A 21,280-nucleotide genomic window follows, 5' to 3' on the forward strand; every position below is an offset into this window, starting at 1 on the left:
ATCTTGAGTAAAACCTTACCTGTTGAAAAATATTCAAAAAACAAATTGCAATCCTATCAAAGTCACCCTGGTTTACGGTACCTAAATATTTCTGAACAGAAAAAAAATCGAAGAAATAAAAATTTTAAAAATCATGGATTCTAAAATTTTTTAATTCAATTTAAAAGCTGCATAAAGAAAAATCAAAATATTTAGAAATTTTGAAGTTTTGCCAAATTAAGTCAAAAATCGAAAAACGAAAAAATTTTAAGCAAAAAGAAATTAGTAATTCCAAATTTTGAGCATTCAGAAATCGAGAAATTTAAAAATAATTAACATCTATAACCTGAAATGTGACTCAAAAACAAGAGAGCAATTCTCTACCTAAACCGGAAATGGATTTTATTTGTATTTTTGATTTGGCTCATACTTTGTAGGGGCCTGAGGTTTTCCAGTTTTTATTTTTACATTTTGAGTTTTCCTAATCTTTTTATTTTTCCTCCAAGAATCTCCGTCACACGCGCTCATAAAAAAATTAACTCTCAAGTTAAAGACTACAGTAAACTCATTTTTAATTGTCAGTCCGCCAATTTACATGAAAAATTTAAAATCTTAAATAACTTCTTTTGCCCTAAGGAATGCATGTCGATTTGCAAAACCGTAGAGAGATTTATAGTACAACGAAAAAACTTAATTTTCCATTAATTTTGGGACGCAAAATCCAATTTCTTGATATTTGTATTTCAATAAAAGCTTATGTCTCTCTTCTAAAATGCTTGATTTTTCTGTATCAAACATTAATTAAGATGTTTTTATGTATAAAGTACCAAAGTACACCCAAAGGAAGAATATATATCAAAATCTGCAATAGTGGATTCGCTGCAGAAAATGTTACATTTTATAACATTTTTTGCAGCAAGCTCGTAGATCATTTGAACATGTCAACGATCTGCAATTCTCACCAACACATACAGTCATCCCTCATATTCGGAACAGTTTACAGATCGGCCAATGTTCAAAAAATTATAGAAAATCATTGAATCATTGAAAATCATTGAAAATCATTAACTTAATGATTCGCTTTTACCTTCATTTGAAAGCTTTTCTTGCGATCTGTCAGATGATGTATCGAACAACTGCAAATTTTAACTTTTATATCAAGTTTTTGAAGAAAAACTTTGACCCTTGAAATCCACAAATTCGGAACACTTTTTTCTTACGGATGTAAACAAACTTTGGTTCTCTCCATGAGATGTTAATTTTTACAAAATAATGACTTCAGGCACTGAAACCAACGAAACTCATGCTTAGTTATGTTTTATGAAAGGTCTGATAACTTTTTTTGTAAAAATATCAGTTAAATTCAGGTGTTCCACAATTGTGGGAGGCACAATAATATCCCACAATTATGAAACAGGCAATTTGGAGGCATTGTTTTGCTGCTCTGGATAAAATAGTCTTGAAAAGAAATTTTTTGTTCAAAAAGTACTACTTTTACCAGTGAAATAGCAAGAGAATGTCAAAATGAAGGTCCTAACAAATAGTAGGGTCGACAGAAAAGCTGCATTTGGCATGTTATTGCCAAATTACCACAAAAGTGTTCCGAATTTGTGGGTGTTCAGAATATGTGGGATGACTGTATAATACTGGCGCGTCCCCGAGCATCACTTCAATGAGAAGAATATATTGGTGCTCTTTCCCTCACAATTAATCAAGCGCCCATAGCGTGTCGGATCAACAACCAAGAAGTTGATGGTTCAATCCTCGTTCTGTCAAGATTTTTTTCTCAATACCAACAAACAGCACCGCAAAAAATGCATGAGGACAGATTTCATGCAGAATCTGATATACCGCCGCACGGATGTAGTAGATTTTTTCCGGGTATAAAGTTACCGTCAGTGGAGGTGACTATTACTCAAAAAACGATACACCTCTCGTAGTTTCTTAATAACAAAAACATTTTAAATAACATCAAAAACATTTTAAATAACATCAAAAACTTTTTAACTAAGATTTTTTATTAGATAGTATACCAACTTTTTTCCAAAAATTGTGGAATTTGATGAACTATATACCTTAAATGCCAATCGTTTCAAAATTAACCCAAATAAAACTAAAATGATGCTTAAATACAAAGATAGGGTCAATACAAGTCATCCAGTTTATTGTTGGAGAAAATCGTATTGACATGCTACTATGTTTGAAGTAGAGATTTTCAAACAGTTGGGTACTTTTCGAGCATTTTAAATAATATAAAAAAGTTGATTTTTCGAGAGGTCATTCTTGGTCTAAAACACAATCCACCTCAACTTTAGACAGCTGCCAAATGAAATGATTTTTTCTAGGAACGAGAGTTTTTCAGCTATGTCATCTTAAGATGTCCCCTATGCATCCCTTTTAACAGAAAGAAATTTCATTGAGAATAGCCTGCGAATGACCCAATGTCACCGACACTGCCGGTACTCACAAGTTTTGATAAAATTAAATATACCGTATCCACGCAAATCTAGATACAATCTAACTTCTTCCCTTCTCGGCGAGACGTAAAGTGTGCACTTAACCTTCAAGTTCTACAACGACTCACGCGCACGTTGCGGTTAACTAACTGGCAGTAAACAAAACGAGGAAATGCTAGTAATGATGACTGTACCACGCACATACCGGTTACTTACTATACTATAGCTGCTAAAGCTTAGACACTCAATAGCCAACTGTTTATACACAGTATCGCAGCTTAGCACGTGCATCGAAGGCAATTTCACTTTCGAACCGGTTCGCTTTAATGATCACTTCCACAAGGGGTTATTTTGTTCCCCGCGACTTATCTCGGAGATATCTCTTTCATCGAAGAGGGGAAGGCTGTTATGCAATGTAACGTAACACTGCTAGACGGAATCAAGCTTCGGGAAACAAGGACATTTTATGAGCACACATTTTTTTATAAGAATTTAATCTAGTGCAAAAAAAACAAAGCGGAAATACCACTCAACGAGATAGAATTGATCACGTTAACCACCTGACTCAACCGACACCGGCTTACCGGGATTATCAAACCAGAATAACCCAATCCAAAACCGCTCCGTTTTCCTTTGCCGATCATTATCGACAGTGATTCCGGTGCGAAACAGCTGACCAAAGAGGAAACCCCGTCGTCGGCCAGATCGCGAATCAGTCATCGATGACGACGATGACGACGGCGACGACGTAAGAAAACAAAGAGCCTTGGCGAATGTCGCTGCCACCAAGTGGCACATGAACGCGGTCATTCTACCTGTTTGTGCTGCCCACACTTTGATCGTACGCTTGCCAGTGTTGGTGACCGTCGCTGGAACTAGTCACGTCGATCGCACACTGGATTGTGGTGTTTGGTTACGGTGAAGAAAGTCGTTGGGAATTGGGCCACCGTGCGTCTCCATTGAAATATTCTGGTGATTTTATTGACCTGTAGTTATACTAGAAGACATAGGTGATCCAAGATTTCACTGTGCTATAGTTAATATTTAAACCACATTGAAATGTTAAAATTTAATAAAACTTCAAAATAATATTAAAGAAATTAAGTTTTTGTATCGCCTAAATTCTTCACTAAATCTACCACAGTGCGTTGCATCAATAGTTTGTAGGGGCACTAGTAGAAGGGTAGCGCGAGGAGATGTGCGTGTACACAAGTTTTGAGAAGCCGTCGCAAACCGCTCAAACCAGCAGCTGATAAATTGATCCCTAGTGGAGGAGACACGCCGCACGGTGGCTTTGCTGATGGCCGACCTGACATTTCCTGATGTCCGGTGCCAAACGATCGATCAACGCGCCGCTTGATCACCTTCGAATGCTGCGTGACAGCGTAACTTAGGAGAAGGATGTACGAAACATTTTTTTTAAGATATGGTTGTTATGCAAACATATTTCGCAAGGTTCGTATAATTACAAAAAAAAATATTATGAGAACTCAAGTAAATAGAAGCTTATTATGAAATGGGTCATTTCGCTTAAGAGTGTCATCAAATGATGATCTTATGATTCCTTCATCATAATTATGGGGATCAGGAATCAAAGTTTCTGTTTTTTTTTAAACTGATCAAACATTTTATCAAAATTCAACAGCATCTTTACTACATTTTTAATCAAGGAACTCAAACAAGTAATTTCCTTGCTAAACGGGCATGTCCTCCGAATCAAAACCGTCGCCAGTGGGCGCAGAAATATATACAAACAACCAAAATGGTATCGCCTGAGGCCAGCAGCAGCAGCCGATCGGACACAGCAAAACATGCGGTGATCTCTTACGCAAGGGTCACTGACATTGAATTCTGCGCTTCACGGATCGTTACGGCTTCTTTGCATAAGTGTGGGCTAAAGTATTGCTTCAAGGAACCTTCAAGTTCAGATGATTCGGTAAAAGAGCTTATTTTGCTAATTTTAATTTCTAATTCACATTGAACTCAGTTTTTTTTATAATTGTAATTTTGAACAGCGATTCCACGTCAAACCAGCATGATCCCGGTCAAAAGTGCTCCGATTTGGCCCAAATTTCGTGGACAAAATAATAATTCCTGTATTTATTTTTATTTTTATTTTTTTTGTTTAACGATTAGGGTGGTCCCATCCAAAAAAGGGTGGTAAAAATGGCGTTTCAAACGATTTTCACGAAAACCACATTTAAAACATATCATATCAACGGAACGGAGTTCACAGCTCGCCACGCCATGAAATATGATAGTTGGACTTTTAATGAAAAAAATAACTTAATCCACCTATGTGGTTGATGCCTTCCTCACTCTTTTCCTACAATGGATGATATGTGGTATGATGGGTTTGGACACAAATTTCGTCTTATTTCGTTAAGTTCCGGAATACAAAAAACACACATATCACTCAAGGGCTCATAAGTGGCATCTTAAGTGGTCATAGCTTGAGACAGGGTTGCTAGATCTTCAATGTTTTAGACACGTTGGAAAGGTCTTTCGATTACCTAACCAACGATGGGTCGGACGATGGATTCCACCTATGTGGTTGGCGCCTTCCTCACTCTTTTCCAACAATGAGTGATATGTGATATGATGGGTTTGGACACAAATTTCGTCCGGAATACAAAAAACACACATATCACTCAAGGGCTCATAAGTGGCATCTTAAGTGGCCATAGCTTGAGACAGGGTTGCTAGATCTTCAATGTTTTAGACACGTTGGAAAGGTCTTTCGATTACCTAACCAACGATGGGTCGGACGATGGATTCGGACATTGTTTACATACATTTAAGTGAGATCCGGCTACAAAAAAGTACATAAATATAACTTAAGTGATTATAACTCGAGACAGGGTGGCCAGATTATCAATGTTTTGGATTCGTTGGAAAGGTCTTCAATTACCTAACTAATGATGTAAAACATGATGATGTTTGGTTCAGTTTACTGCCATTTATTCAACCTTCGAAAATATGCGAAAACACATTTTTATACATAACTTTTGAACTACTTATCGAAACATCAAACAATTCGATAGCACCGTATGGGACCCTAAACCAAGTCGAATGCGACTAGTTTGGTCAAAATCGGTGCAGCAAGTGCTGAGAAAGCTGAGTGACATTATTGGTCACATACATATACACACATACACACAGACATTTGTTCAGTTTTCGATTCTGAGTCGATATGTATACTAGGGTGGGTACGGATTTTGAAAAGTTCTTAGATCAAGTTCTGGTGTGGTTCCCCTTGTAAGGCATACCCAAAGGGACTCTCGCACCAAATTTCAGCTCATTTGGATGAAAACTGGCTTGTCTCAAGCGGGTTCAAGTTTACATGGAAATTTCCTTAGCATGCTATGAATGCTTGATGAACACCGCGACGCCACATGTCAAACAGCTACCATGTGAATGTAAAATTTGCACCATAACAGTTTTTTTTTCTTCTTATTTGGAGGTTCAGAATACAGCTAAATAGTATCCTGATCACCATGAATGATAATTCTATGGCTCAAAAAGTAATTAAAAGTAATTTTTTATAGGCGATGCTAGTCCACGTGGTAGCTGTTTGACATGTGGCGTCGCGGTGTTCATCAAGGAAAATTTGATGATTTTCTGGGGAAAACCGTTGGTTCCGAAAACCCCGGATGTATTGCCGTTGAGCTCTATGGGGGTTGAACGAAGACCTGGTCTCTTAGGAAAAGTTGTTCTCCAGACGATTCCGCACATTTCTGGCCATCCTAGAAGTTTCTACATGTTTTCCCCAGGCCTGTAGGAGCGAATGAACGAAAATTCAAAATTTCCTATGGTAATTTCCATGTAAACTTGAACCCGCTTGAGACAAGCCAGTTTTCATCCAAATGAGCTGAAATTTGGTGTGAGAGTCCCTTTGGGTACACCCAGAACTGGGCATCGGCATACGAGAGGATAAAGAGCACGATTCGGTAGTAAAATGGTACTGTGTGCGGACGGAGAGGATAAATCCCGAAATTACCGAGAGTACTTTACTCATGGTTCATTTTCCCTTATGCCCTTATGCCTTACAAGGGGAACCACACCAGAACTTGATCTGAGAACTTTTCAAAATCCGTACCCACCCTAATGTATACATCAAGGTGGGTTTTCGAGCTTTAAATAAAAAGTTCAATTTTAGAGCAGGATTATAGCCTTTCCTCAGTGAGGAAGGCAAAAATGCAAAAACAGAAAAAATCTCTCTGCAATCTCTGAATGCTCGAAACAACTCGCTGGGAAAATCGTCTCGAGCTAAACGCTTGCAATTGGTTGACCTACGAGAAAGAAAAAATAGTCAAGTTTAGCAATACATTTGACCTATGACACCGGTCAGTGGCTGCTAGCAATCCAGCAAATGCCGGCCTTTCAAGCGGTTCTTTAGTTGTTATTAAATGAACATGTGCAATTCGATGCTGCCGCGGCTGATGCAGATCTTTATCCTCTGCAAATGGTTGAAAATTGCACCATCTCTCTAGCAGCTGCTGCTGATCTTTAGATTGTAAAAAGTGAATTTTGATGTTTTATTTTTGTAGCCTTTTTTGAATATCATTTTTAAAGAAAAATGATCAAGCTTCTTTTTGAAACATGTTTCTAATAAAACATTTTTATTTCGTTTCTTTGTTACAGATTATACCAAAGGACTTGCAGCAGCCATTAAGGTAATTAAAAAATCTTCTCAAAATTTAATACGTTCTCGTAGTTCATGAGCTCCCAGCTTAAAAGCACCCACCACACGCGCGTTCAATCGTTTTGCACCCTATAGCTTCACCCAAGTGTTTGAGTAATTGCAACGAAATGCAAAATCGATTAGACCTATCCCACTCAAATTGCTACCACCGTTTACTCTCATTTCCACAGCCCCATTCAGTTTGTGCCGGGACACGTGCCCTGGGAGTCGTAAATTTGCATTGAATGCAATTTAAAGCAAAATACATTACCCGGCAGCAGCTGAAGTCTAGGAAGCGGAATCTTCGACCCTTCTAGAGCGGAGAGTTTCCGTGGTCGGGTCCGGTGCTGGATATTGAGCTAATTTATGGCACATGGCCACCACTCCGGGAATGTGAAGGGACCTTCGGCAGTGCTGAATAGAATCAGGTATACCACAAACACACATTGGGAAAAGGGTGCAAATCGTGGCTAATTGACCAACAAGTTGGAGTTTTGTTCCATGTTCTGTTTCGGTTAAGGGGTTGTGCAATTTTGTGCAAATATTTCAAATGTAATTAATTTGTTAGACAAGTGCCTCCTGATCTTAGACCTGTGACAAACAAGTGGCTAGCAAGACCGGTAGCGTGTTCAACGGAATGCTTCAGAATTCGGAAGAAAAAGCTCTCAATAGGCTTGTCAGATCTAGTACTATTTGTTTAACTCGTCAGAAAGGTCTTTCAAATACCTTTCTAAAAATATATAACATAATTTTAGGGCCCAAGTGAATATGCAAAAAAAAATAAGCAGCATAAATAAAACTTTTTTCTTCAAAAATCCTGATAGAAAGGATTTTCCTGCCAGACGTTGTATTTTTATTTAATTTGGATTGGTCAAATCTATCAGACTCAACACCCCTCTATATGCATTATCTAAATAACAAAATCGTTAAACACTGTTGTAATATATCGAAGTCTCCTTAGCAAGACATTGCATTGCAACCCAAACATAAAACAAAAAAGAAATCTATTGTTCAGCTACATTGATTGTTTTGCTCACAACATGACAGCGTTCATTCAAGCACACTCTTCATTCAAAGTGCCAAGAAAGAAGCACCTTCTGACGAAACAAACCTCCGCGGAGTAACCTCCCCGAGCACATCTTGAAGCCCACTGAAAAAAGGCTTCTTTTCTACGCGAAAAAGCTACCATTTTTATCTTGGTGTTTTATGTTAAGTTTGGTCAAACGCGATTCTCCGCTGGCTGCTGCTGCCTTGGCCACAGAAAAACCGCGACTATTGCATAAACCGTTTTCAAGAGAGCTCGCCGGCACTAATAATGCCTTTTTTCCTTAATTTATTCGAAAGATCTTCACCGTGCGTAAGCATGTGCTCCTCACACACACACACAAAATGCCACTTCTCAGCATCAATTACAGCCCCACAAAACTGCTGCCGTAAGTTTGCAGGGGCCTGCCAGCAAATCATAATCTAACACCTGTAATTACCGCCAAATTACCATCGATAAATTATTCAAGCTCCAAACACACACTCACATACGCCACTACTTGTTTCGGATGACTGTCAGAGTGTCAGGGGAACATATTCATAATGGCAGGAGATAAGTTACCCACTTTAACTTTCCTGACCACTTAGAGGGTACACGCGCGATGGAAATGTTGAAGAGTCTCTCTGGAAATGTTCTATTCCACGATTCCCGAGCAGGGGTAATTAACACAGAAATGCCACATTTTGGTACAGTTAAATAAAAAAAAAGTACCAAATTCCTAAATTCTAGGAATTGTGGCTTCTTTCCTTGTTTGGTAAAATTTTGGTTTTTTGGATTACTCAATAAGAAAAGGAAGCAAAATTCCTAGAATTTAGAAATTTGGTTCTTTTTTTTTAATTTCATTGTTTTACTTGGGCAAATAACAGGGACTAAAATGGATGGTAAAATACCATGAAATCATACCAAAAAAATGTATGTGGAAGAAATGGCAGATCTTGTATGTGGCCCATGGCATTGCAAGACTTGTGAAACGAGTTATTCCTCGATTTATCAAACACTATAATTTGGAAATAAACTTTTTTTATTCGGGTTATTAAAGCATAGTTATGCGTATGGGGTAGGGTGCCTCAAAAAAATGACCCCCTGCTCCACAAGCTGAATACGGTTTAGGCGTCATTTTTGGCCGATTTTTGCGTGACATACTTTATGGATGACGCCTTTTTGCGTTATTATAAGCATCTGAACAGTTCTCTACGGAATCAGTCTTTTTTCTTTAATTTTAATTTTTGTATTTTTTAATCCAGCTGAAACTTTTTTGGTGCCTTCGGTATGCCCAAAGAAGCCATTTTGCATCATACAAAAAAATTATGTTTTCTAAGTCTCACCCAAACAACCCACCATTTTCTAATGTCGATATCTGAGCAACTAATGGTCCGATTAACAATGTGACGAATGACCTCTCTAGGTTAAAAAACGGAATCGACGTAACACCTTATAATGTGGCCCTCTTAAACCATGCGGTTTCGTCAACGGATCCACAGGCGTGTATCGTTCTTTTTGCGACAAGACTCCGCCTCCCGGGTCTCCTAAGTGTGAAGGTATGGGCACGGGGAGAGGGCACCGAATACCTATATTTACACTTAGAATTTTTTCGTCCGCCCCGGGATTCGAACCGGCGACCTCTGGATTGTGAGTCCAGTGCACGGTCCGATTGATCCACACAGGCAGACATCTAGGTTAAAGTCACGTTAATAAAATAAACAACAACAACAATGTTAAAATATGAAACATTGGTGAAATTTTCCGATTTTTTCGAAAAAAATATTTTCAAAAATTTAAAATCAAGACTAACATTTCAAACTGGCCAAACATTCAATATTACGACCTTTTGAAATGTTAGTCTTGATTTTAAATTTTTGAAAATATTGTTTTGAATAGATCGGAAAATTTCACGAATGTTTCATAGTTTTACATTGTAAATCGGACCATTAGTTGCTGAGATATCGACATTAGAAAATGGTGGGTTGTTTGGGTGAGACTTAGAAAACATCAATTTTCCTGTTTTTTTTTAACCTTTGTGTGGCAATATCTCAGTAACTAAGGGTCGTATCAAAAAAGTTCAATAAAGCAAAATATAGAAAATTTTCTCAGCTCTTCAAACATATTTTTCAAAGGTGGGCAAACATGTGCACTGATCGCCATGAAAAAGCCGTGTTGAGGGATGCCATTTTCCTCAAAAGCAGTGTCTGTATAGTCTTGACAAAAAGTCTGTAGGTAGTCTGTTTTTTTACTCATCACTTATTTTTATTAGGACCTCTTAGGTCAGGGGTGACCAAAGTATGGCCCGCGGGCCAAACGTGGCCCGCGAGGTGATTTTTTGTGGCCCGCGGACCCGTTTTGAATAATCATGTAAAATGGCCCGTTAATCGCTTATAAAGTGATTTTATTAGGCGAAACTTTTTTTTTGCTGACAAAAAAACAAATGATTTAATAATGTTTTTATCCCCATTTTAGGATACAGTTTCACAAATTTTAATGTGATTGAAGCTAGTAAATATCGTCAAAACTTTCATCAAACATTTTTGGAAATTCTGGTTTTCAGAATTAAGGCAGACAAAATGTTGAAATCGGAGGAATGAGGCTTTTGCAAGTATTTTACAAAGCTTTTTTCAACATCCCTCCTTTTATTAAAAATTGGCTCGCAAAATCATGGACATTTTTTTTTAAACTTCAAAATATCAACGGAAATTTAAGAGCGAGTTTTTCACCAATGTGTAACAGGTCGTATCGAGGTACTCCGATTTGGATGAAACTTTCAGCGTTTGTTTGTCTATGCATGAGATGAACTCATGCCAAATATGAGCCCTCTACGACAAAGGGAAGTGGGGTAAAACGGGCTTTGAAGTTTGAGGTCAAAAAAACATAAAAAATCTTAAAATTGGTCGCATTTCCGTAAAAATTCATCAATTCCAACTCTCTTAGATGCATTCGAAAGGTCTTTTGAAGCACTTTAAAATGTGCCATAGACATCCAGGATTGGTTTGACTTTTTCTCTTAGCTTTTGCAAATTACTGTCAAAAATGGATTTTTTTAAAACCTTAATATGTTTTTCCAACACCCATACTCCTTTAGGTCAAAAGATAGGCAATTTCATGGACTATAAGCCTATGGTATTAACTTTTTGGCCAATCGCAGTTTTTCTCATAGTTTTTCGATTTTTCTACAACAAACATTTTACAATGTTAGTTTTTGTCCTGTAGGCCTCCATAGCAGCATTTTTTGGTCTCAATTTTGTCATATTCGGAATCCTCGGACAATTTCACGTAAATTAGAAGTATTGGAGTTGTAAATTTGATTCGAAAAAATGCCATTTAGAATGAATTAAAATATTTTTTAACAATTTGTTGGATTAGGGGTAAAACAGGTTTTCGCCTACTTGATACAGCATTTGACGTATTTATCATAGGGTAAATAAAATCGATTTTTTTTCAAAAATGTTTTATTTAATTATTTTTTTAAATCAAAATTACTTCTAACTTCACTTATCGAAACTTCTAACTTACTTATCGAAACTTCAAACAATTCAATAGCACCGTATGGGACCCTAAACCAAGTCGAAAAATTATGCAGATTACATGTCACCAGTTTCAAAATATAAAAAAAAAATATTGAAAACAAATGTATATTCAGCTAAAAACTTTTTGTTATTTTTTTTTTCAATAAAATCAACACCTTGATAAAACGGCCACTTTGTTTTTTCGTTTTTTTTTTTAATTAAGGGAAATACTGAAAAAATAACAGAAAATAAAAAAAAAAAACAAATGTCAGCTTATCAATGTATTTTGTAGTCTAAAAAACTTCAATTTTTGTTTATAAAATCTTATTTTGTATGTTTGGCCCGCAAGCTCATTTGAGCCTCAAATTTGGCCCGGCCTCCAAAAACTTTGAGCACCCCTGTCTTAGGTGCTGCGATCACGTTAGCGGAGATCCAAAAACAATGTGGACACTTTAGGGGGGTTGGAATCACTCTACAAATCGTCAGTTGTGTGCTATCTTGTGACAACGACCATTTAGTACTTTTCGAGAAAATCGATTTTTAAAGTTTGTTGGTAACTAATTTCAAAACTATGAATGATAGAGCCAAACTTTTTGAAGCAATCGGTTCGTATACTATCGCTTAACAAACGCTCCAAGTTTCAACTAATCTGGTTACACCAGTTAAAAGATACAGTAAATAATGTAAACAAAAATCTGAAAAGCACGTGTCACAAGTGTGTTTCGAAAGTAAAATTGTACTACGTGTCACAAGTGTGCACAGAATTCCCATACAAACTAAAATAGGCTTAAATCAATAGATTAACCGACTTAATCAGTATATTTTCAAAAACAAAAGATTGCATTGCCTTCAGAAAATGTTTATCAACATAAATTTGTGAAAAACAAGAAAAATTTTCCACATTTTCCAACAACATGTTTGACGTGTCACAAGTGTGCACGATCATTTTGATGATAAATTGGTCTATGTCACAAGTGTGTATTGCGATATTCGGGAAACGGAAGCGAGTTTCCAAAATCGAGTTAGAACATCTTGTAGTGTTTGTTAAGTATAGCAAAACGTCATTATTAACTCATTTTCGGCCAAAATGTTCTATGTCACAAGATAGCACACAGCTGACGAAATGAGAGGAAGGCACCAACCACCTAAAGGTGGGTTAAATAACGTTTTTCTGAATAGTTCTCATATCTGCAACTTTGCGAAAGCACTAAATCAATCAGAAAATTCTTCAAAATGTGCAGATTTGTGAATATTTACGTAACATCGGTCACCGGTGATTACAAAATATTTCGGATTCGATCTACAAAAGGTACCCTTATCATTTTCCTTCAAAACGCGGTACTAGAATTTATCTAAATCACAAAAGCAACGTGAATTATCATTTTTGTGTGAAGTTTTGACCTTATTTTCAAGAAATATTTTAGAAGAAAAATGAAGTTAGTGCGATTGTCCACGATCCATACAAAAAAGTTTTTTTGTATTGACAATTTTTTTCATGAACTGAAATGAGAGCAACTCTCTACGAAATCGGCCGATTTCGACCATTTTTATTTTTTGTATTTTTTATTTAACTCAAACTTTGTGGGGGCCTTCCCTATGACCAAATAAGCTATTTTGCGTCATTGGTTCACCCATAAAAGTCTCCATATAATTTTGGCAGCTGTCCATACAAAAATGGTATGTAAATATTCAAACAGCTGTAACTTTTGAGTGAATATTCTGATCAATTTGTTGTCTTCGGCAAAGTTGTAGGTATTGTTGAGGACTTTTGAGAAACAAATAGGTACACGGAAAAAAAATTGCAGATTTTTTTATCAACTTTTTTTTCACCAAAACTCAATTTCCCAAAATACGTATTTTTTGATTTTCGAGATTTTTTATATGTTTTAAGGGACAAAAATCGGCAACTTTTGAGCATTAGAGAAACATGGTCAAAAAATCTGCCGCCGAGTTATGAATTTTTGAAAAAATAGTGATTTTTGGAAAAAATCGAAGTTTCATGCAAAAACAAGTGTGACATTATTTTTTAATGCAAAATTGAATTTGCAATCGAAAAGTACTTTACAGATTTTTTGATAAAGGGCTCCGTTTTCAAGATATAGCCACCGAAAGTTTGATTTTAGCGAAATCTTTGCAGTTTTTAAATTTTTAAAAATAGTGACCATGAGTGACCATTTCTAAATTTTTTTTAAAGTTCAGAAAATTTGCTATAAAATTGTCTAAGAAACATTGAAGATTGGACCTCGGATTGCTGAGATAGAGCCGCTTTAAGAAAAAAAACACGAAAATTGAAGTTTTCAAAATCTCACCAAAAAAACACACCATTTTCTAATGACGATATCTCAGCAACTAATGGTCCGATTTTCAATGTTAATACATGAAACATTCGTGAAATTTCGAAAAAATATTTTGAAAATTTTAAATCAAGACTATCATTTTAAATGGGCGTAATATTCAATGTTTGGCCCTTTTAAAATGTTAGTCTTGATTTAAAAAATATTTTTTTTCGAAAAGATCGGAAAATTTCACGAATGTTTCATGTATTAACATTGAAAATCGGACCATTAATTGCTGAGATATCGTCATAAGAAAATGGTGGGCTGTTTGGGTAAGACTAAACTTCAATTTTCGTGTTTATTTTTCTTTAAGCCGCTGTATTTCAGCAACCAGAGGTCCAATCTTCAATGTCTCTTAGACAATTTTATAGAAAATCTTCTGAACTTTTCAAAAAATATATTTTTAGAAATGGTCACTCATGGTCACTATTTTTTTAAATTGAAAAATATTTCGCTAAAATCAAACTTTTGGTGACTATATCTTGAAAACGGAGCCCTTTATCAAAAAATCTGTAAAGTACTTTTCAATTGCAAATTCAATTTTACATTAAAATATAATGTCAAACTTGTTTTTGCATGAAACTTCGACTTTTTCCAAAAATCACTATTTTTTCAAAAATTCATAACTCGGCGGCAGATTTTTTGACCATGTTTCTCTATGGCTCAAAAGTTGCGGATTTTTGTCCCCTAAAACATATCAAAAAATCTCGAAAATCAAAAAATACGTATTTTGGGAAATTGAGTTTTAGTGAAAAAAAGTTTTTTTTCCGTGTACCTATTATTTTTTCTCAATAGTTCTCAACAATACCTACAACTTTGCCGAAGACACCAAATTGATCAGAAAATTCACTCAAAAGTTACAACTGTTTGAATATTTACATACCATTTTTCTATGGACAGCTGCCAAAATTGTATGGAGACTTGTATGGGTGAACCAATGACGCAAAATAGCTTATTTGGTCATAGGGAAGGCCCCCACAAAGTTTGAGCTAAATAAAAAAATACAAATAAAATCCATTTCCGGTTTTGGTAGAGAATTGCTCATGAACACTATTTCATGAACCCATTGTAAACTAGTCAAAAATCTGAATATGAGCTTTTTATGTACAAAATAAATAAAAAATAAAATAAAATAATGGCTAATGCGCCCTTTTGTCCCGTACTACTCTATTGAATTAATTTCAAAAAAAAATCATTCAATAGTTGAGCTACCTATCCAATTTTATTGTTACGTTGCCTCCATACAATTTTCACTCTCTAGGTTAGTAGCACCGCTGCCAGCCGCTATTTATACTAATAACATATTTTCTTTCTCCTTCTCTCTATCTTTTTTCCACCCCACATTCGCAGATTCCACCCCCGTAGTTAAGGTCCGACCTTCCCCTCGCGATGAAGGGTTGGTTCGACGCGTTCCGAGACGATGGAGCCCCCACTCTGTACTCGTTCTCGAACCGAACCCCGGTCACCGGCGATGTCTCGATTGTGGCCGTCTGCGTCATGTTCGCCACTATCTATCTGGCATTTCTGGTCATCTTCCCCGGCGTTCGAAAGCAGGTAAGTCGGCGGCAGCACCAGCCCATTAAATGACCATCAGAAATTGCATAAGTCTTCTCTCTTCTGCAAGTGGGGAAGGTGTTGTACTCCTCTATTAGCCGGACTCATTACTATACTACTGCAGGCTGACTGTGGAGTTTGGGGGGGGGGAGCTGAAGCACGACGAGAAGAGCGATTCAAATATCATGGCAAAAGATCCTCAACCAACTCCCTGGTTGTCTCACGAGAAAACGAAACATGGTCAAACGAGGGTTGAACCAAAGCGCCACTTTGCGTGATGGTAGAGCGTCCAATTTCCCGGGGTTACAAATTTCCCGGGAAACGGGAAATTTTCAGCCAATTTCCCGGGAAATCCCGGGAATTCCCGGGAAATTTAATTTTTTATGAAAATTGCTATGATCTTGGTTATAATTGATATTATGCATCAAATTTGTAAAGGACAATGTTAAAAATGGTAAAAATAAGTGTGAAGATCTATTAACAGCTTGACTGCATGTAAAAAATCATTCAACTACAGGAAAATGAATTTTGGTATTTTTTTATGAGAAATTTCAAACTTGCCTCTGTGAAACTGAAACAATGTTCACGGCGTGTTTTCTGGGCAACCTTAAGGAGAAAAAATAGTCATCACTACTTTCAAAAGTGTCTTATAGGAAATTTTCTCAGCTTTCCAATGCTTCTAAGAGCGAAATGTTTCATCGGGAAATTTCTGAGATATCTCTATTTAAAGTATTTTCTTTTAAAATCTTTGATCATTTATTGGAAACTTTTAAATAACAGTCCAGGATACTTGTCAAATGATGTGTTTCATGTGTATTTTACTGACCAAAATGTGCAAAATAAGACAAGAAACAACTTTGTAGAAGATTGCAAACCGCTAAACATTTTGAAAATTAAGTTTTAACAGATTTTTTGAATATGTTGGAGTTATTCAAATAATAGAATAATAAAATCGTATCGAAATATTATTTTTACAAGAACAAATAGATTATTACATAATTGTTGTGTACAAATAACACCGGTCTGCTCTGATTCAGCTTGGAATTAGCTGATACAACCGAAATTTCTACAGGTTTGAGATTGATAGGGTATTACAAGATTTTTATGAATAAATATTATATTTTCTTAATCAAACACTAACTAGTTGCATGGATACAAAACATGTATTGTATAACATGAAATTATTCGGAAAATTACTTTTGCTAGCTTTAGGAGAAATACTTTTCATTAGTATGAAATGATTGTTTCAGTTTTTTTTGTATTAAATGATCAAGGAATTATCAATATTTTAGAAGTTTACAAGACTCTTATCTTCAATCTCATCTTAAAAAAATATATGTATATGTCTTGATTTTTGTTCAAACAGTTTGGAAAAAAAGTTACTGTTAGATTTTTTTTGTTAAAAAACTATTTAATTTTTATTCAAACAAAAATAAATGTTTGTGTCGGTGTTTTCAGAATTGGAAGACTCGAGTTTTATTGCAACTTTTAAGTGCATTTTCTACAGAAAACATTTTATAAAATTTTATCTTTAATTTATACTCATGAGAATATGACTTTTGAAGCTTGCTACAGTAATATGTAGTACATTTTCGATTTCAAATCATATTTGTATTTATGTTCCTGGTTAATGTTTGCTTAAGAAAATATCAAATTTATTCATTAAAATTCAATAATACCAAAAACAATCACAAACCTGCCAAAATTTCGGTTGAACAAGCTAAATCAGAGTAGACACGTATTTTTTGTACACAAAAAATATGTAATTATCAAGTAATTCTTGTAAAAAATACATTTTTACACTGATTTATGATTTTAATTTCTGAATAAATCCCATAGGGGAAGGTGGGGCAAGACGACCATATGGGGCAAGAGGAACAATCGCTCCTACGGCCGTAATTTGTACAATTTTGATTATTTCCAGTATGAGGATTTGTTGCTAGCAATGCAATTAGCTGATTCTACTACCACATAACCGCCAAAATGACGTAAACGCCACGGAGCATAAGATTTAATGAAGTTTTTTTCGAAACCTTTGTTTTCTTATAATATTTGGAAAGTACAAAATAAGGCTTAGGGTTCGTTTTAAGGCTCATTTTATCAAAATGCTATTTTTCCTAGATTAGTAGTGTCCCTACAAATGACATGCACCTATTACAAAGTATGATTTAACTTTTGGTTATTTTTGTTGAGAGCTTTTAAAAATCTTGTTCAGGTGGGGCAAGTGTACCATATGGATTTTTAGTATGGAAAAAATTACGAATTGCTGCAACAACATATTTTATTGGGAAATAAATACATGAAAGTACTTAAAAACTGATAAACAATCGTTAAAAAAAATTGTACATACAAAGTATAGTGATATTATGAAAATTTACTATTTATCATCGAAGTAGTATTTTTTTTCGTAAAAACGATAAAATTTTAAGTAAAATATTATTATTTAATCTAAAAATGGAAGAAACCATTCAAATACATTCTAATCTGATGTATCTAAGTAATAACAGTTCAATTGTTAGCAAATTACCATATTTTTTCATGCATTGTTCCTCTTGCCCCAACGGGTTGCTCGTCTTGCCCCACTAGTTGAGTAGAACGTACGGAAAATCAAAAATTTTAAAATCAATTTTTCACATTAAAAAACAGGATTTTTTAAAAACTTGTTTAAACAAAGTCTTAGTCAAGACCTAGAATAAGATGATTATAATAAAATCCGACAGATTTTTTAACTTTTCAGTGGGTTATAACGAGCATTTCCTTAGCTTGTTACACTTGCCCCACTTTCCCCTATATTCAAAAACTTAGGCAAAACATAATTTTCAAAATGTTTAGCGGTTTGCAACCTTCTACAAAGTTGTTTCTTGTCTTACTCATCAAAATGTGCAAACATTTTGATAAGTAAATGACTCATGAGACACATCATTTGATAAGTTTTTTGAACTGTTAGTATAAAGTTTCCAATAAATAATAAAGTAATTTAAAACCAAAAAACTTAAAATGGAGATATCTCAGAAATTTCCCGATGAAACATTTCATTTTTTCAATATTACGCCCTTTTAAAATGTTAGTCTTGATTTGAAAATTTTGAAAATATTTTTTTCGAAGAGATCGGAAAATTTCACAATTGTTTCATATATTAACATTGAAAATCGGACCATTAGTTGCTGAGATATTGACGATAGAAAATGGTGGGTTGTTTGGGTGAAACTTAGAAAACATCAATTTTCCTGTTTTAAACCTTTGCATTGCAATATCTCAGCAACTAAAGGTCGTATCAACAAAGTCCGAATAAGCAAAATATAGAGAATTTTCTCAGCTTTTCAAAAATATTTTTTTCAAAACTGGGCAAACATGTGCACTAATTTTAAAAAATAAAAAACTGCGACTATTTTCAAAAAAGTCACTTAAATATGGCTATAACTTGAAAACGGTGCACTTTATCAAAATTTCACTAAAGTACTTTTTGATTGCAAATTTGATTTTACATCGAAAAATGAAGTTGAAAAATTTTACGACCAAAATTTCGATTTTTTGAAAAAATCAGTATTGATTAAAAAATTCATAACTCGGTCAATGATTTTTTGCACAACCTGGAAATTTCTGAAAAGTTGGCATTTTATGTCCTCTAAAACATATCAAAAATAAAAAAATTAAAAATAGTGTTTTTTGTAAATCAAGTTTTAGTGATAAAAGTTAAATAAAAAATCACCAAATTTTTTTACCGTGTATTATTTTTTCCAGTGTAGTCCGTATCCATACCTACAACTTTGCCGAAGACACCAAATCGATCAAAAATTCCTTCAAAAGATACAGATTTTTGAATTTTCATACATCATTTTTGTATGGAAAGCTGCCAAATTTGTATGGAAAATTATATGGACAAACTAATGATGCAAAATGGCTTCTTTGGGCATACCGAAGGCACCAAAAAAGTTTCAGTCGGATTAAAAAATACAAAAATTAAAATTGAAGAAAAAAGACCGATTTCGTAGAGAATTGCTCAATACTTTTTGCACAGATTCGATTTTCATCTCATTTGATCATGGTAAATAGAAACGTAAAAAAATCTCAATTTTAATTTGGAGGTAAGGAGTTAATATTGTTTTGATGAAATAACATCAATCTATTAAAAGCTTACCTAATTGTTATAATTTCATACTCATTAAGCAAGATCTATTCCCAGTTGCTTCAAAAATTAATATTATCAGAAATAATTCTGATATCATAATTTTGATAATCTTATTAATTATATATAAACCAAACAATACATTTTGAACAAAATCATATTGAGTTTGTTCATTTATTATTTTTTCAGAGCATTTTCAAATAATAATTCCAAAAATTTAAGAAAATGTATACTTCAATTTCGGGAATTCCCGGGAAATTTACAAATTTCCCGGGAAACGGGAAATATTTTTTTTCGGGAAATCCCGGGAATTCCCGGGAATTTTTTTCCCGGGACGGGAAATTAGACGCTCTCCGTGATGGCAGTAAGGGTTGAATGACACGGCATTTATGTAGTACTCATTAATCGTTTAAGCTGTCCGCTTAGTAAGCGGAAGATCATGGGTTCGATTCCCATCTGCTCCAACCTTCCATTGGATGGGGAAGTAAAACGTCGGTCCCGGCATTGGATGTTGTTAAGTCTCCACGCTATAAATACAAACAACGCACCAAACCAAGCCTGCTCCGGTGGAATCGCTGGCGGCGGTTGGACTCGCAATCCAAAGGTCGTCAGTTCGAACCCTGGAGTAGAAGGTTCCTTGGAGTAAAAATAGGTTTGGGTGCTCTCCCCATTCAAGCCTTCGGACTCCTAGGTTCGAGCAGAAACGTGCAATAGAGACCACAAAAGACCCGGGGGTCGTGAAAGTGAGTGGATAATTTGATTTTTGACATTGATTGTTAAAGGAATTAGATGGGGCACCCTAACCAAACTCCACTGCTATTCAATAACTCACCATGTCGTCAGTTATGTGCTATCTTGTGACAACGACCATTTAGTACTTTTCGAGAAAATCGATTTTTAAAGTTTGTTGGTAAATAATATCAGAACTGGGTAATTCTCCGCCAACTCACACAGCAGTTGCCCCGACCCCTCTTCGATTTGCGTGAAACTTTGTCCTAAGGGGTAACTTTTGTCCCTGATCACGAATCCGAGGTCCGTTTTTTGATATCTCGTGACGGAGGGGCGGTACGACCCCTTCCATTTTTGCACATGCGAAAAAAGAGGTGTTTTTCAATAATTTGCAGCCTGAAACGGTGATGAGATAGAAATTTGGTGTCAAAGGGACTTTTATGTAAAATTAGACGCCCGATTTGATGGCGTAATCAGAATTCCGAAAAACGTATTTTCATCGAAAAAACACTAAAAAGTTTTAAAAATTCTCCCATTTTCCGTTACTCGACTGTAAAAATTTTGGAACATGTCATTTTATGGGAAATTTAATGTACTTTTCGAATCTACATTGTCCCAGAAGGGTCATTTTTCATTTAGAACAAAATTTTTCATTTTAAAATTTCGTGTTTTTCTAACTTTGCAGGGTTATTTTTTGTAACAATGTACAAAGTTACAGAGCAGACAATTACAAAAATTTTGATATATATACATAAGGGGTTTGCTTATAAACATCACAAGTTATCACGATTTTACGAAAAAAGTTTTAAAAAGTTGGTCGTCATCGATCATGGCCGTTCATGGTCACCCGCGACAGACACGGACGACGAAACAAA

General features: G+C 35.2%; 1 protein-coding gene across 3 annotated transcripts in view; it reads left to right on the forward strand.

Moving 5' to 3' along the window:
* The window catches only part of LOC6034145 (dual oxidase maturation factor 1), an 81,288-nt gene that overhangs the window by 50,115 nt on the left and 9,893 nt on the right, over positions 1-21,280 (forward strand). Inside the window, exons 3-5 of one of the 3 annotated variants that reach the window (XM_038254344.1) lie at positions 7,080-7,111; positions 7,311-7,547; positions 15,347-15,550. In XM_038254344.1, the coding sequence (XP_038110272.1) occupies positions 15,386-15,550 (165 nt within the window). In that variant the 5' untranslated portion in view covers positions 7,080-7,111; positions 7,311-7,547; positions 15,347-15,385. The remainder of the gene's footprint in view (positions 1-7,079; positions 7,112-7,310; positions 7,548-15,346; positions 15,551-21,280) is intronic. The other 2 variants (XM_038254343.1, XM_038254345.1) reach the window with 2 other exon arrangements.

Source organism: Culex quinquefasciatus, chromosome 2 (assembly GCF_015732765.1).
Source record: "Culex quinquefasciatus strain JHB chromosome 2, VPISU_Cqui_1.0_pri_paternal, whole genome shotgun sequence".
Classification (NCBI taxonomy): Eukaryota; Metazoa; Arthropoda; class Insecta; order Diptera; family Culicidae; genus Culex; species Culex quinquefasciatus.